The 17,772-nt window shown below is 43.0% G+C and overlaps 1 protein-coding gene across 1 annotated transcript; it reads left to right on the forward strand.

The window, feature by feature from the left end:
* The first annotated feature begins 3,953 nt into the window (after positions 1 to 3,953).
* On the forward strand, positions 3,954 to 7,368 carry MARCKS (myristoylated alanine rich protein kinase C substrate). The gene is made up of 2 exons (XM_059401235.1): positions 3,954 to 4,516; positions 6,371 to 7,368. Exons 1-2 carry the CDS (start codon positions 4,415 to 4,417, stop codon positions 7,268 to 7,270), a joined length of 1,002 nt encoding a protein of 333 aa, XP_059257218.1. The 5' UTR covers positions 3,954 to 4,414; the 3' UTR covers positions 7,271 to 7,368.
* Positions 7,369 to 17,772: the final 10,404 nt, after the last annotated feature.

Consider the following 17,772-nt stretch of genomic DNA (forward strand, 5'->3'; position numbering starts at 1 on the left):
GTGTTCAATTCTGCCATCTCCCTGACTTTGCTCCAGTTCCCTCCTCCTCACACTTACATGCTTCTAACATTCCATGCCATTTGCTTATTTATACTTACTAATTTTTTGTTTTTCTCTCCACTCTAGAATGTAAATTCCATAAAGATTTCTTGTCTCTTTTGTTCGCTGATATGTTCCGAATGCCCAGCACATGATAGGAACTCAATAAATATCTGTTTGAATGTATGAGGACCTATGTCTGTTTTATTGTACCCTATATCCCAAACTAATCAATTTCTGTGGAATTAAAGTTCCGGTAATATAAAATCTAGGATGAAAGATGGAACACAGTGCCATAAACATGGTAGGATGTCATATTCTGTGAATGATGAATGAATGCTAAATTGAATGCTTTCAGATGATAAAGGCATATTTATTTAGGAATCTAGAACAGTGGCCCTCATCTTTTTTCTGGATTTTTGTTTGTTTTAGCACACAGTGCATCTTGCGTTTTGTTCTTTTTTCCACATTCTAAGAAGTTTTAAGAGAGAATATGAAGTGGAAGCTACAGGAGAGGAAAGACTGTGCCCATGTACTTTTGGTATCAGCTGATGTCTAGCCCTCTTCTGGTACTTAACAGGAAAAATACATAAATAAAATCAGGAACAGATGAAGGGGGACCTACCCGGTGGTATGTGCCATCAGGTAAGAGTTAGACAGCACCGGGCGGTAATGGAAGAAGCTAGGACCTTGGAATCATCAAGCGGGTGAGCTCCCTTCAAATCTCTACCATCTGACAAAGTCTGACGACTTTCCTGGGCCTGGTTTTTCATCTGGTGAGAGGATGAAACCAGATGACTCCTAAAATGTAAGTTCCCTGAGGCTAGAAACTGCATCTGTCTGGTTCACTGGTGTGAAAACAAGGCTTACTTAGATCAGCTTGTGTGGCACACACTAGGCCCTCAGGAATTTGTGTAAATCTAAAAATTCCTTCCGGGGCTAAGATTTTAAGGAAAAAATGACTTTGAGGTATTCTACATAAATAGTTCTTTTCCTAGAGAGAATCATATGCAGATTACCATCATCTTAGAAACCTCAGTGCATGGTGAAAAGAATACAAATAAAAAATAGGTGCGTTTCCTCTTGGTGAGTTGGGCACAGGCATTGCCTGTTTTACTTCTTCCCTGTGAATTCTTGAGTCCTGAAACAACATTTGCATAAATAATCATATTTATACGTTTAGTCTTTTATTCAAAACCTTTAGCCCTGGGTGCGAGAGCACCAAACTCCTGAGGAACTAGATACTCACGCTGCACAACTTGTACTGGTTCCAGTCTTGGCGGTCCTTCCCTGCCATTAAGTAGTTGCCGGGGCCGAACGGCCTCTTCCCGTATCTCAGCCCCTTCCTTCCTCACCCCATGCTCGGCCTTCACCCATCTCCCCGACTCGCGTCTTTCCCCCGGTTGGTCCCACGCTGGGAGAGGTTGGGAGAAACTGCCCCAGCGCTCAGCGCCCCCGGCAGCCGCAGACCTCTTCCCCCATCAGTTCCTGGGGACCGCGGGCTTTCCAACCTACTCTATAAATGAGCTTTCGTTATCGAAAGGGAATCACGTTTTCTACGGCCAACTAGGGACAGCTCGTGGGGAGCGAATCTTTGCATCTACACTTGTTTTCTAGCCCCGCAGCTGCTGCGGGAATTGATTGGTTCCCTGGTGCCCCCGACGCTTGGGGTCCCCCCGCGCTCCGCCTGGACCCCGCCCCCTCGCGCAGCCATCTGCTTCGCTGTCTCGCTGTCTCTGGCTCCGCAGCATCTCTTTCCCCTCCACCTCTCCCTGCTCCCCCCGCCGGCTCCGCCCCTTTCCCCTCCCTCCGACCCCCCTCCAGTCCAGGGCTCCGAATCTTTCGTGGCCGTTGCCAGGGAGACCGGCCGATACCAGGCAAATAGGCATTCGAGAAAGCAAGGGGGGGGGGGGGGGGGGGGGGGGGGGAAGCTACACGGCAGTCTGGTAACAAAGGAGCGATAAAAGCAGCCCCCAAATGGAGGGCTGGGGACGCGTCCGCGAGAAAATCCGAAAGCGAGCTAGCAATCACCCCAAGTTAAACCCAGGAGGGGGATGCAGAGGAAGGGGCAGGATTCACGTTGGGGGTGGGGGAAATCAACAGCCTTAAATGAGCTTTTGAGAATCGCCGGGATGGTGGTTTTGGATCAGCCCAGCTGGCTTTTCAAGTTGGAACTCCGCTCGTATAAGGGATTCGCGTCCACCTCCGCGGCTGGGGTCTTGGGCCAGGCCCGCGGGCTCCCTTAAGGGTGATAATATGTTTGGCAGGATACACTTCTACGGAAACGTCTCTCCATCAGCTCTGGGGACTATGACTTCGAGATCGAATGATGCATCTGAAGGCAGTGGACAGTGAGGAGACGAAGCTTCGTGTAACGATGTACGGCTTGGTGATTTGCAAAGCAATACTTGAACAAAGAGTTACTGGCTTGAACCAACCATCTTTTTCACTCAAAGTGTGACCCATTTCCCTGCAATAAGCAGAAAATAAAACTGCTTGAGAATTCAGAGCCAACACCAGGAGAAATGAACCGTTCTCTCTACTGCTTCTCACGTCCATAAGCGAAAAGATTATTCATTTCAAGATTACTAAATGTAAACGAGAAAAGGGTCTAATGTGGAACGAGAGAAAACTTTGGGAGTAAAAATGTAGGCGGTAGGAGAATGTTTATTAGGCTGTATCCTTGATTTTTTTTTTTTTTTTTTTTTTTTTTTTTACCGCCTCCTCCCCTTCTTTAAATCAGTGCCTTGCCTTTCACACACAAATAACGTCTGGTACTCCAGTGGCAAGGGGTGAGATGGAGGTACTCTGTGTCCCCCTATGGAAGCTTTTTCTCCAACCCCAGCTAGACTTGGAGCGTTCAGAGGATCTTCTTGCTGTTTCTCAACATGCAGTTTCTCCTTAGAACTGTGGTCGTCAATCCGGTTGTTTAAAATTTCATCGCCGCTGCCTCCCTCCCTTCCAGGAGCACACTCGGTTGCATGCATACTTACACATGTTCGGAAAGAGTCCATCCGATCCTGGCAATAGGCTGAAAAACGATTCATATCTACGCGAATTGCATCCTAACCGTACAAATGGATTCGTATACTCAGAGGCTGTGTCTCGTTTCACCATAGAGGAACATTGTCATTTCTTATAGTGATAAAATGCAAACTGTTGTGATTTTTTTGTACGTGGCCCTCACTTTATATTGTGGGGTGGGGGGAATCACTCATTGGGAATAGTCGGCGGTGGGAGGAATTCGATGAACGTCGCAGGCCAGTATCGAAATATTTTATTTCACGCCAGTGTGGGATAGGGTAGGGACTGTGGCTTAGGCTCCTTGCCGCTTTTGCATTTTCCACATCTGGCCTACAGACCTAATTCTAACTCGAGATGTGGTTTGATGAAATTCGATCTTCGTGGTTTAAATACCTTTCAATTTGGAGCGATTTAACATTTGCAACCGTTAAAAAAACAAACCCTGTGGAGTATCTGTGAAACCATTATGGAACACGGAGAAAGAAAACATGCTGCATACAAATACCAACCATTGTCTTTAACACTCGCATACACACACATACACATAAACACACAGGGAAGATGGGGGAGGGGAGCGAGTGGAGAGAGACAGACACGGATATAGACCGACAAGAGTCAAAGCGAGTCAAGTTAACGCTTTCTCCGCCCCCATCCACAAGTACCCCCCTCCCGCGTTAATTAATTCCAAACAAAGCAAGCCAATCAAGTGATGCATTATTATTTTCCAGCAGAGGAAGGCGAGAGGCATGTATTTTTTAATTGATTTATTTATTTGGAGGACATTAATTCTCGGTCTGAGGCTGATTTTCAAACCATTTGCAAAGCGCGGCTCCATTGTTCGCCGGGCGCGCAGGCTCCGCCCCCTGCTTTGTGTGCGGTGCGCGGATTGGCCGGCGCGCGCGGGGGCCGCGTCAGCGCCCGCGAGCCCATTCATCTGTGCACTTGGGCGTTGGACCCCGCATCTTATTAGCAACCAGGGAGATTTCTCCATTTTCCTCTTGTCTACAGTGCGGCTACAAATCTGGGATTTTTTTATTACTTCTTTTTTTTTTTAAACTACACTTGGGCTCCTTTTTTTGTGCTCGACTTTTCCTCCTTTTTTCCCTCCCTCCTGCGCTGCTGCTTTTTTATCTCTTCGACTTAAATTTTTTATCCGGAGTGTATTTAATCGGTTCTGTTCTGTCCTCTTCACCACCCCCACTCCCCCCTCCCTCCGGTGTGTGTGTGCTGCTGCCGCCGCCGCCGCTGCTGCCACCGCCGCCGCTGCTGCCGCTCGCCCCGTCGTTACACCAACCGGAGGCTCTTTGTTCCCCCCTTGGATCTGTTGAGTTTCTTTGTTGAAGAAGCCAGCATGGGTGCCCAGTTCTCCAAGACCGCTGCGAAGGGAGAAGCCACCGCGGAGAGGCCCGGGGAGGCGGCCGTGGCCTCGTCGCCTTCCAAAGCGAATGGGCAGGTAAATTCTACCTGTGTTTGTGGTCATCTCGTTGGTGTCTTTCTCCAGTCCCGACGCTTCTCCTCCCCTCCCGGTCGCGCCCTAGGCGCGTTCGGCGGAGAGAGGTGCGTGGCCAGATTCCAGTCTGAAAGTTGAATGGAAGGCGATAGCCTAAATTGTCCATTTCTCATAGGAGGTGGCCGGGGGGGGGTCTTCTCCTCCACCCCAGAGGAGTGGTTCTCGGAGAATCCTGGCAAATTCTTGTGTAGACGAGAGGCAAGAAGTGATAAATTGTCTAAAATGGCGTGTTTGGAGCTTGGCAGAACGTGACTAGCTAGGTGCTAACCCCCCCCCCCCCGCCCCAGTCAGGTTGCATTTGTGTTTGGTGGGCACAAAGGTGTTTGGGTGGCTCTCGTGTTTGTTGTCGAGACTGGGTCGCTTTCAACATTTCTGAGCTGGTGGGATGGGGGGGGCCAGGATGGGGGAGAACGGGAATGGTGGTGGAGAAAGGCAAGGAGGGGAAGAAAGGCTGTCTTATTGTATGCTGAGGCGGCGTGCCCCGGGTTCTTGGAAAGGTAGCTGGCCGCTGGAGCTGGGCTGAAAGGTTTCGGTATCTTTCCGTGGGGCTTTCCCACTGTTGTAAATCTCTATTCGTCCGCTGTCTGTGCCATTACACACCCATCCGACTTTTACATGGTATCCCTGGGGTGGGAAGACTCGGTGGGTCCTTGGAGAGAACCTGTCCAGATGGTCAGTAAGAGGCAATTCGTGTATTTCGGTCGGGATTGTTCGTGTGCGTGGCGGCGCCTGGACCACTGCGGGGGGCCGCCCCAGAGCTGCCCGGACCCAGGCAGATGGCCACGGTTGGGTGGGCGCGAGAGGTCGGCCGTGGGTGGCTGCTTCGCAAACACTGGGTACCCACCACGCCTCTTTTCCTAGAGTAGAGGCCGTGTAGCTTCGCCTACTCTAACCTAATGGGGAAGGCGAGCTCTGCCAAGAGACTCTGAACCCGTTAAAAATGCAAAATGAGCCGCCGTGGCGCGCCCTGGCTTCACAGAATCGCTGGCGAAGGTGGGCGTGGAAGCCGAGGCAAGACCTAGGAATTAAAGGGTTTCCCCCAGCCTTGTTGGTTTTGCTCGGACCAGAACGCCTGGAAGCCACCTGAGCTTTGTTTGTGGACTCGGGGCTGAGCGCTCCGGGCTCGGGGGCGCCTCGGCCGGCGGGCAGGGCCGGGCTGGGCAGGGCGGGGTGGCCCCGCGGCCCCGCCCCTCCGCCGGCCCGCCCGCGCCCGGCTCCGCGCGGTGGAGGCGCAGCGCCCCCTGGCGACCCCAAGCCCTTGGCGGGGGTGGGGGGGGGGCGCGGGGTCTTGGCGCGCGCAGCCGTGGCGCTTGTGGCTGGAGCGCCGGGATGCCCCTGGGAGTTCTCGGTGTCTTGCAGAGCCTCTCACGGTTTAGGGAAAAGAGGGCTGTGTAGGGCTCTGGCTCTGTGCCTTCTCCCAAAGGCCGTCTTGGTGTGTATCGTGTGTTACGTGGCTCTCTTTTTGCAGACCCGGGAGGTGGAGGCACGAATGGGTTATCCCTTGCTTTCCAGTCCGGGCCTCGGCACTTCTAAATCCGAAGGGCATTTGTTGAGTGGTCGACGCAATTGCTGGCTCTTTGGGGCGGCCCCAACTGCACTGCTCCGTTTCTTCGGAGAGCTCCTGTCTAGGCAGGCAGCCCCGGTCCTCCCCCGCCCCGTCAGGGGATGGAGGGACTCCCAAAGCCACGGGGGCTCGGGGGGGGGGGGGGTAACTGGTCCCTCCCGGCCCGGGGGTGGGGGCGGCAATGGCGGCGCCCGGGCCGCTTCAGTGATACTCCCGCCTTCTCTGCCCCGCAGGAAAATGGCCACGTGAAGGTAAACGGCGACGCCTCTCCCGCGGCCGCCGAGCCGGGCGCCAAGGAGGAGCTGCAGGCCAACGGCAGCGCCCCGGCCGCTGACAAGGAGGAGCCCGCGGCGGCCGGGAGCGGGGCGGCGTCGCCCGCCGCGGCCGAGAAGGAGGAGCCGGCCGCCGCCGCCCCCGAGGCCGGGGCCAGCCCCGCGGAGAAGGAGGCGCCCGCGGAGGGCGAGGCCGCCGAGCCCGGCTCGCCCTCGGCCGCGGAGGGGGAGGCCGCGTCGGCCGCCTCCTCGACGTCTTCGCCCAAGGCCGAGGACGGGGCCACGCCCTCGCCCAGCAACGAGACCCCGAAAAAAAAAAAGAAGCGCTTTTCCTTCAAGAAGTCTTTCAAGCTGAGCGGCTTCTCCTTCAAGAAGAACAAGAAGGAAGCGGGAGAGGGCGGGGAGGCCGAGGGCGCAGCCGGCGCCTCGGCCGAAGGCGGCAAGGACGAGGCCGCCGGGGGCGCCGCTGCAGCCTCCGCAGAGGCGGGCGCGGCGTCCGGGGAGCAGGCGGCGGCGCCGGGCGAGGAAGCCGCGGCGGGTGAGGAGGTGGCGGCGGGAGGCGACCCGCAGGAGGCCAAGCCCGAGGAGGCCGCCGTCGCGCCCGAGAAGCCGCCCGCCAGCGAGGAGGCCAAGGCCCCCGAGGAGCCCAGCAAGGCCGAGGAGAAGGTGGAGGAGGCCGGGGCCAGCGCCGCCGCCTGCGAGGCGCCCTCAGCCGCCGGGCCCGGTGCGCCCCCCGAGCAGGAGGCGGCGCCCGCGGAAGAGGCGGCGCCCGCGTCAGCCTCGTCAGCCTGCGCAGCCCCCTCACAGGAGGCCCAGCCCGAGTGCAGTCCGGAAGCCCCCCCGGCGGAGGCGGCAGAGTAAAAGGGCCCGATTTTTGAGATAATCGAAGAACTTTTCTCCCCCCCGTTTGTTTGTTGGAGTGGTGCCAGGTACTGGTTTTGGAGAACTTGTCTACAACCAGGGATTGATTTTAGAGATGTCTTTTTTTTATTTTCCTTTTTTTTTAAAGCAGCAAATTTTGTTCCCCCTCCTTCCCCACAGATCCCATCTCAAATCATTCTGTTACCACCATTCCAACAGGTCGAGGAGAGCTTAAACACCTTCCTCTGCCTTGTTTCTCTTTTGTTTTTATTTTTTGCATCAGTATTAATGTTTTTTGCATACTTTGCATCTTTACTCGAAAATGTAAACTTTTCTTTGTCAATCTATGGACATGCCCATATATGAAGGAGATGGGTGTGTCAAAAGGGATATCAAATGAAGTGATAGGGGCCACGATGGGGAAATCGAAGTGGTGCGTAACATTGCCAAGAATAATGTACCACTAGAAACGATGGTGTAAAGGCTTAGTTTTTGTTTTTGTTTTTTTTTTTTTTTAAAGAAAAGTTATTACGATGTATTTTGTGAGGCAGGTTTACAACACTACAAGTCTTGATTAAGAAGGAAAGAGAGAAAAAAAAAAAAACACCAATACCCAGATTTTAAAAAAGATCATAGTCTTAGGAGTTCATTTAAACCATAGGAACTTTTCACTTATCTCATGTTAGCTGTACCAGTCAGTGATTAAGTAGAACTACAAGTTGTATAGGCTTTATTGTTTATTGCTGGTTTATGACCTTAATAAAGTGTAATTATGTATTACCAGCAGGGTGTTTTTAACTGTGACTATTGTATAAAAACAAATCTTGATATCCAGAAGCACATGAAGTTCGCAACTTTCCACCCTGCCCATTTTTGTAAAACTGCAGTCATCTTGGACCTTTTAAACACAAATTTTAAACTCAACCAAGCTGTGATAAGTGGAATGGTTACTGTTTATACTGTGGTATGTTTTTGATTACAGCAGACAATGCTTTCTTTTCCAGTCGTCTTTGAGAATAAAGGAAAAAATCTTCAGATGCAATGGTTTTGTGTAGCATCTTGTCTATCATGTTTTGTAAATACTGGAGAAGCTTTGACCAATTTGACTTAGAGATGGAATGTAACTTTGCTTACAAAAATTGCTATTAAACTCCTGCTTAAGGTGTTCTAATTTTCTGTGAGCACACTAAAAGCGAAAAATAAATGTGAATAAAATGTACAAATCTGTTGTGTTTATTTATGTTCTGATAAAATGCTGAGACTTCTAGGTCGTGAGGGTAATTTTGAGGAACATCTTGCATGCCATCAAGAGTAAATTTTCTTGTGGTTTTTAATCTGAAGTTTCCAAACTGAAAATTCATAATCGGCAGTGTCAGATTACATACAGGAAGATCTTGAGACATTCCATGTCTGGTACCATTTACTTGCATTGACCTTGAGTTTTCATTTAAAAAGTCAACAATTATTTTTATCATAATTATGTAGCATGTCAGAATGAATCATTTAATATAAAAGTGGTATGACCCGAAGACTTTTTAAATGTCCTGTGAAAATTTCATAAAATACATTTTTTTTTGTCATGCAAGTCCAGAAACTTGAGTGAGAGTCTATTTAATCCAAACTGCAGATGGGCCACAAAACTGGACAAATGTGTTTCAAAAACTGATGGTGTATTACCTGCCGTTGTAATTGCTTAGTGCTTGGCTAATTTCCAAATATTGCTTAGATTATGTGTTATACCTTAGGAAACAGGTTTATGTAAAGAAGTAATGGTGACGAATGGGCAACACTGTCAGTTTATGGGCCTCCAGTACTTGCCTCAATTCAGTAGTTGCAGTTTTTTTTTAAATGAAAGTAGTGTGTTAGTATCTTGTTACTCAAAGGAAAAGATAGAGAATAATACTTTCTTATATAGTAATAATCCTTACTAGTTTTCACCTTTGCTCTTACCACCCCTAACTGGATTTATTTTTTTTTCTTCACTGGATCCTGAAATGAATTTGAAGATAAAGGTGTGTATCAAATACCATTACTTCCTTAAATGCAAAGGTAAATACACACACCTGTTTGCTGTGTTTAAGCGGTATGCCTTGTAGGGTTCACGGTGAGTCAGTGAACCACATTTGTAACAAGCACCAAATCTTAAAACTCCTTAGAAAAATAAATTAGCTTTTGACATGTGCTATTAATTGGAATAATGGATCATAAATAATAGTTCATGTCCTCTCCTTACCAAATACCCTCTCCACTAATAAAAATAGCATTTGGAAAAGAATGTACTTTTAGTTAGGGAGTATTGATCTTGAAGGATGTTTGAAAATTAAGAGTAAGATCTGGTAACCAAAGGACTGCTTTATGGGGTCTTTCCAACCTCACCAACTTTTTGCTCAAATACCTGCTTGGCCGAGTATAGGGCCTACTGTGTGGGAGGACTCCCCCCACAAAAAAAAAAAAAAATGGATTTTAAAAATTAACTCGTGAGTAGTCAAAAATACTGTGTAGCCAACTATATTGCTAGGCTTGTTTTTTTAACAGCTGGAATTAAGATGCATTATTTTGATTTTAATTGCCTAAAACACTTTGGGTGGTATTGATGGAGTGGTGGATTTTCCACCAAGTGCTTAAATGAAATTTGACATATATCTTTTCATCCAAAGTTTTGTACATCACATTGTTTTCTAATGGAAAAATGTTAATATGGCTTTTTGTATTACTAACAATAGCTTTGAGATTAAGGAAAAATAAATAACTCTTGTACAGTTCAGTATTGTCTATTAAATCTGTATTGGCAGTATGTATAATGGCATTTGCTATGGTTATAAAATACTTCCTCTGGATTATAATTATCATTTGATTCAATTACTATTGCTTGTAAAATAAAGTTTTTCCAATTGATATAATCAAGCTTGCTAAAACAGGATTTTTTACAAATTTAATTTTAAAATGCAAATTTTAGAGGAAAAACTTAAAATCTTAAGTGTTGATGGTAAGTATAACTATTACTCAGCTTAAGGGATTTGGAAGGTATGCTTAACATTATACTTAGGATATATAAATATATCCACTGAAGGTGAGTTCTATGTTAACAAGTCAGCTAAACATTTTAATGTTAGGGCTTGATAATATGTTTAAGAAACAATGCAGTGTATCTACATTTCCCTCTCATGTATATAAACAATAAAATTTTGCAATTAAACATTTGGGGAAAGGGTCCTTTTTGCATTCATATACTTTGGAAAGGGGATGTAGTTTATTTAACATAACTAAGTTTGCTTTGAAAATTTTAAAAATGGTTTAGTATCAGGGCTGTTTGCTTTTATTTTTCTTTCAATCATTCACTGCTATATTGAGCATTTTTTTTCTCTTTCCACTTGCCAGTCATGAAAGTGCTTAGAATAGGGTGTAGCAAACATGAATTTTAACATGCTTTCAATCTGTAAAGATTCCAGTCCTTGCTGGGGAGTCAAGTTCCAGCACTCCTTTAAATTACATCCAACAGTGCTATTTTTAAAATGGGAAATAAATACCTTAAAAAGATATGAATGTTAACTAGATTTTATGTACCTGAAAAGAGTGATAAATTACTGATCCCTGCAATACTTCTATCTACATTTCCTCTCCACTGCCTAACAGCAACTTCATTTGTTTTTAAGTAATCTTTAGCCAACCGGGGCTGGAACTTGCAACCCCAAGATCAAGAGTCACAAGCTTTATGGACTGACCCAGACAAGTGCCCTTCAACAGCAACTTTAAAGCAAAACAAACTACTCCATCATAAGATCTAACAGTTGTAAATACATAAAGTAATTACTGCAAAATTTCTAGGAATCCTAATAATCCTTCTTCTAGTTTTTTGATAAAATTAGAACATAAGACTTTAAATACTACTGTAAGTGAAAAATAAATACCTTTGTCAATTGCTGTTAATTACAACTTCTCTAATTTCTGAGAAAGCTGAAAGACAACAGGACTACTTGTCCCGTAGGATTTCAACACAACACATTTTGACTGAATTCATTAATTTAGCCTTACCAGTTGTCTTCCTAACAAGTGGGACACTGTTCCTTAGGTTTGAAATTAAGTTAAGGACTAGATATCATGCTATAATTCTATACCTTTGAGGGGTGAGAAAAGGAAAGGGATTGTTGGGGAGAGTTCTAAATTCGAAATGCAAGAAAGCTCTCAAAGCAAGGCTTAAGTCAAATCATAAACCCATGTTTTGGAAATCACCATCCAATAGAAATATAATGAAAGACACAGGTAATTTTAAACTTTTTTAGTAATCATTTTGAAAAGAACAAACATGAAATTAATTATCCAAAATCTTCAATATGCAATCATCATGAAACTTACTGAGATATTTTATTTTTTTTTCTTAACAAGTCTGTATTTTATACTGAGAACACAACCTCAGTTTGGAGCATTTCAAGTGCTCTCTGGTCACATGGGGCTACCGCACTGGAGTGCACAGGTCTGAAAAAACAAAATCTGAGAGTCAAGGAGCGAAGAGGAATGTTGGGTATAGACTTTGCAAAGTGTAGCTTATGTGATTAATTTCATGAGCTTCAGCTTTTGAGCCCACATTAAAGTGTTTTTCTAAATTTCAAACCATTTCAAACAGTTAATAATGGCATTGGAGTTATCAGTAAATATGGTGAGATTCTGAATGGCCTTGTTACAGATTGAACTGTGTGTCCTCTCCCTCCCCCATTCATGTTGAAGCATGAACTCCCAGGACTTTAGAATGTGACTGTATTAAATTCAAATTAAATTCAAATAAAGGGTTAGGGTAATCCAACATGACTAGTGTCCTTCGATTGTCCACACTGAGAGATACTAGGGGTTCACACGCAGGGAGAGAAGAGATCATGTGAAGCCGTGATGAGAAAGTAGCTATCTGCAAGCCAAAGAGAGAGGCCTCAGAAGACCCCAAACCTATCAGCACCTTGATTTTGGATTTTCAGCCTCCAGAATTCAGAGAAAAGAAATATCTGTTGTTTTAACCACCCCGTTTGTGGTACTTTGTTATGGCAGCTGCAGGAAACTAATAGAGGACCCTTGGTAAGAATGGGAAGATTGTCTTTACCTGAGAATGTAAAGGATTTTACAGGCTTGCTTTTGCTCTTCTCTCAATGGAAAAGAAACTGCTTTCTAGCTTGAGAATTTTATTATTGTTGTTATTGTTACCTTAGAAATTATAGCTTAAAAATTAGAAAGGTAGAGGGGCGCCTGGGTGGCTCAGTGGGTTAAAGCCTCTGCCTTTGGCTCAAGTCTTGATCCCAGGGTCCTGGGATCGAGCCCCGCATCGGGCTCTCTGCTCAGTGGAGAGCCTGCTTCTGCTTCTCTCTCTCTCTCTGCCTGCCTCTCAGCCTACTTGTGATCTCTGTCAAACAAATAAATAAAATCTTAAAAAAAAAAAAATTAGAAAGGTAGATTATATTGCTATCTTAATTATTAGTGAGTTGATAGGAACGATTCCGGGACACAAATAGTTAAAAAAAAAAGTCTAAAAACACTGTATGATGTTATGTCTGAATTTATCCATCTCTGTTTTTCCTTGCAATTTATTTGTACATGAAACTGAGTTATTTGTTTTTTAAGTGTCCAGAGTATGGATTTTGCTAATTGCACCTCATGTGTCATGTAACACATTACTTTGTCTGTCCTATATTTCTAGTATTTTCTGTAAATTGAATAATAGATCTAGAAGTTGATTCAGATTCAAAGGACTATATCACAGGTGATGTTGTATTTCTATCAGGAGGCACACAATGTTCAGTCATTTCTCTTTTTGTAAAGTTTAAAGCCATTGATTTTTCTTAAATCCATTAACTAATATAGAATTGCCAAATGGTGTTTTTCTAACTGTCAATCCTTTTTATTTATTTGTTCAGTTATTTCTATAAAGAGAAAGTTTCCTTCATCAACCATTTGGTTGTCCTTTCTTAATAGAAAGGCAGAAAATTGGTTTAATTCTTTCCCTTTATTTATTAATTTTCAGAATAATGAGTTGATTAGAGGTGACCAATGATGGTATTTGACTAGTAGCGTAATATGTTCATAGATTTAAACTTATTTAACGTAAGTAATATAAATGAGGCTCAGATTGGCTTGTGGTAGATTATGCTTTAAAGTTCTAGAATTCAATAAATAAATTAAGTTTAATTTTATTAAGATGCTACTTGAGAATGTGCTAAAAGATGGATGAAACTTAATATTTAGTTTACTCAAATGAAATGGGCTTATGCATTTAAGTGTTGGCACAACCCAAATTTTAGTTGGGGTTTCATGCCGAGAAGCCGTCTGTTTATACAATTTCAAAGAAATGGGAGGCATTGCAATTTTTTTCTTACCCTCTAATTACTGCTGTATAATCATATTTAAATGTCATCAAAATCTCAACACAGCACCTTACCCATGTAGTAAGAAAAAATGTCTGGAAATGTATGAGTTTGAGAAGACTCAGAAATTACCAGTCATGCAGACTTCCATGCTGGCACTCAATCAAGCCGTGCACTAAAGAGAACATACTGGTGAACAGGCATTACTAATTTCACCAGCGAAATACTAAAACTTCTATCCTGGGGTATGTGTCAGTGAAATTGGTAATTTTTAAAGAAAAATTATACTCATTGTATAGCACAGAGGCTCCCATGGCAGGATTAATTAACAGCTTTTGTGAAGAAGTTTGAAGACATTGAATTTAAGTGAACATAAGGAATTAACGCTTTTCTAAGCAAACTACCAGCTAGAGCTACTTATTTTAATGTTTTTGAAAAATTGGCAAGCATTGGATGAGGCAATAGATCATCCAGGATAGATAATATTTTAATAGATTTGAAGACACTTACTGAAATGGTAAAGAAAAAGGAGCCTGTAGACTTGGTCAGTTCATATTACAAAATATTAATTATTAACTAGAAAAATGCATTATCTCACAAGGGTCATTTTCTTCTGTCTTTAGTGTGCTAACTAGTTCATGAATTGGATTACAATAGTACAAAGAATGTCTTATTTTCCTTTTCTCATATGCTTCCTGATATTTTAAAAAGCATAAATTATTGGGATACCTGGATGGCTCAGTCCATTAAGTGTCTGCCTTGGACTCAGGTCTTGATCCCAGGATCCTGGGATCCAGTCCCAAGTTGGGCTCCTTGCTCAGGAGGGAGCCTGCTTCTCTCTATGCCCGCTGCTCTCCCTGGTTGTGCTCTCTCTCTGACAAATAAATAAATTTTAAAAAATAAAATCTTTAAAAAGCATAAGTTATTGCTAAGAATTTTGAAAAATTTTAAATGAGAATTTTAACTTTTTTTTTTTACTTTATTGATATATAGCTTCTAAACTTAAAATTCTATGCAATCTAGAAGTGAAACATCAGAGTCTCAAAGATGAATTTATTTAAAACAAACCAAAAATAGGCAAATACCAGAGTTTCTTCTGAACAATAATGTTATTATTAACAAGAAAGTTATTATTCAAATCTCTTGAGAAAATCTACATTATTTTAGCATTCTTACACAGAACACAAAGATCTTTTCATGCTTAACGCTTAGTGAACAAAGATAAACTTAATATACAATCCGGAAAAAATATAGTCATGGTAATATCAAATGAAGACTATTTCTTCTGAAGCATTTCTGCCATAATTTCTTGAGACTTAGAACACAAAATAAGCATTTATATTGAGAAAATGCAAGATTTTTTTGTTTGTTTAGATCAAGAAGACCTGTTAAGGAATGCCTGGGTGGCTCAGTGGGCTAAGCATCTCCCTTCGGCTCAGGTCATGATCCCAGGGTCCTGGCATTGGGCCCCGCACTGGGCTCCCTACTTAGCGAGAAGCCTGCCACTGGACTCCCACCCCACTGTCCTGCCCCTGCTTGTGCTCTCTGACAAATAAATAAATAAAATCTTAAAAAACATATATTAAAAAAAAAGTTTTGTTTAAAATAGTTGTTTGTAAAGCATGTTTCTATTCTGAATTTCAATTTTGTTATCAAAAGTATATTTGCAAGCAATAAATACATACTTCATACATAAAAATTTATATATAAAATTATTAATAGAGCACAAGTTCATATTTATGCATATTTTGATATGTTTTATAAATACACAAATATTACATAATGATATGTATTTATTATAAATATATAATATATTTAAAATCAGGTTTAAATATGAATATGTGCTATTTTTAATATTAAAGCTTTCAAACAAAAGTTCTCTATTTTCAATTTTGTCACCTCCTTTATTTCTCCTTGAAGTCTTTGGAAAATATAGTATCTTCTAAATGCTACCTAAGATTATAGAGAACAATGGTTGAATGAGGTTTTAGATTTGGTTAAATGAGGGTAGTCTGACCAAAAGTTGACTTTTCTAAAGATTCTTTGTGTGAAAATCTTTAATTTATTTTACCACTCATTAATTTTTCATAACATGTAGTTATAGCAATAATCATCAGGCACATCTGATCTGATAAAGAAGAAAGAAGCAGAATAAAGATTACTGACATTTCTTTCTTTTTTGTTCTTTTACAGATCTTATTGATGAGATTTGTGATTCTATTGTTATTTCCTAAGGAAAGTACAAGAAGGAAGTAAGGATTAGGCACTTAGGTGTTGGGAGTCACAATCTGGCTCTGCCTCGTGCAAACAACTATTATAGTTTTTTAATGTTGTTAGGGGCACTCCTTTATCTGTCTGGCCTCAGTGTTCTCATGTGTAAAGCTGAGAGTACAAAGAGTTCCAATTACTAGGTATGTTTGCTGTTGTTTATTTCCTAGTATCTGCACTTTTTGGTTCAATATTGAATAATCTACCTTAGATACTCTGCTGGTCCCCTGAAATCATTTGCAATATGTTTTAATTAAGGTGCTTTAGATAAAGATTTTTTTTTAAAGGACAGATTTCTACTTAAGAATCTGCCATACTTCATTTTTTATTTTAGCAAACATTTGTTAAACAAATATGTTTTAGGGGAAGGACTGCAGAGTCTAGAAACATTTCATATGTGGATATACAGCATGCCTAGAATCTGTTCTGGTGGGAAAATCACAAGTCAGAAATAATACCAATACTACTACTACTAATCTACAATGTGATTTTTTTTTAATGCCGGACAAATTTAAATATCATATAGCCTAGATTACAGACATTAGATGAAAACAAATCAAATATTATAAAGACAATGCTTGGTATATCTTTTAAATTTGTATGTCAAATTTATATTTTAATAAATAGCAGGAAAAAATAAAATACAGAAGATGCATATTTAGGTTATCTAATGTCATATTATAAGCCACCTGAAACTCAGTGGTATAAAACAACAACAACTTATTTTTAAAGCTTTATTGATGTATAATTGATACACAGTACACTGCATATAGTTAAAGGACACAATTTGATATGCACACATATGTACACACCTGTGAAACCATCACCATAATCAAGAGAACGATCGTATCCGTGATGATTCTGTGGATCAGGGATTAGAGCAGACACAGCAGGGACAGCTTGTCTCCGATACATGTTTGGGGCCACCAGCTGGAGTTGCTTGAATAGTTGGAGACGGTTGGGATACCTAGATTGGCGCCATATGTCTGGGATCTTCATTCTTCTTCATGAGGTGTTTACTAGGATTAAAAGGCCTAAAATGGTTCCTTGACACTGGTCTTGGTGCCTGGCTCGGATGTCTGCACCAACGGATACCTAGCAGGTACTCTCTGTACTCATGGCTGTCTCGGCATAGTCAGACTTACTGCATGGCTGCCTACTTCTCCCAGAGGTGGAATTTCAAGAGAGTGTTCCAAGGGACAGGAAGTAGAAGCTGCCAGTCTCTTATAGTCTAGTCTCAGAAACTGGCACAGCTCACTTCCGCTGCACTTTTATTGGTCAAAATAGTCACGGAGCCCATTCGGACTCTGGGAATGAAGGACGTGGACACCACCTCTGGGAGAAGTGTCAAATCTGACCATCTCTAAATCACTACAACATATGTTGAATATGCTATATTCCTGATTAAAAGAAGACTTCAAATTGAAAACAAGAATAAACTAGCTTGTGGGGATTACAAAGGCAGTGATAGGGGAAGGAGGTGGAAGAAATTCCATCAGCTCCTCTGTCTTCAATGCTCTTTATCAAGCAATGTTCTTCAAAGAACCTGGAGCTGTTATGCCCTGACATGTTATAAATGGGTGCATTTATATATGCACCCATATGATCATATGATCAAGTAATCAGATGATCAAGTAGTATGGTAAATACTGTTTTTATTGTAGAATATTGTATCATTTAATATTTAAAGAGTATTTTTTTTACGATTTTATTTATTTATTTTGACACAGAGAGAGAGAGAGATCACAAGTAGGCAGAGAGGCAGGCAGAAAGAGAGGGGGGAGCAGGCTCCCCGCGGAGCAGAGAGTCCAATGCAGGGCTCAATCCCAGGACCCTGAGATCATGACCTGAGCTGAAGGCAGAGGCTTAACCCACTGAGCCACCCAGGTGCCC

The sequence above is a fragment of the Mustela nigripes genome, chromosome 5 (genome assembly GCF_022355385.1).
Source record: "Mustela nigripes isolate SB6536 chromosome 5, MUSNIG.SB6536, whole genome shotgun sequence".
NCBI lineage: Eukaryota > Metazoa > Chordata > Mammalia > Carnivora > Mustelidae > Mustela > Mustela nigripes.

Coding starts and splice junctions, on each gene's coding strand:
- MARCKS (XM_059401235.1), top strand. CDS start 4,415: ATGGGTGCCCAGTTCTCCAAGACCGCTGCGAAGGGAGAAGCCACCGCG. Junction 4,517..6,370: donor CTTCCAAAGCGAATGGGCAG/GTAAATTCTACC, acceptor TCTGCCCCGCAG/GAAAATGGCCACGTGAAGGT.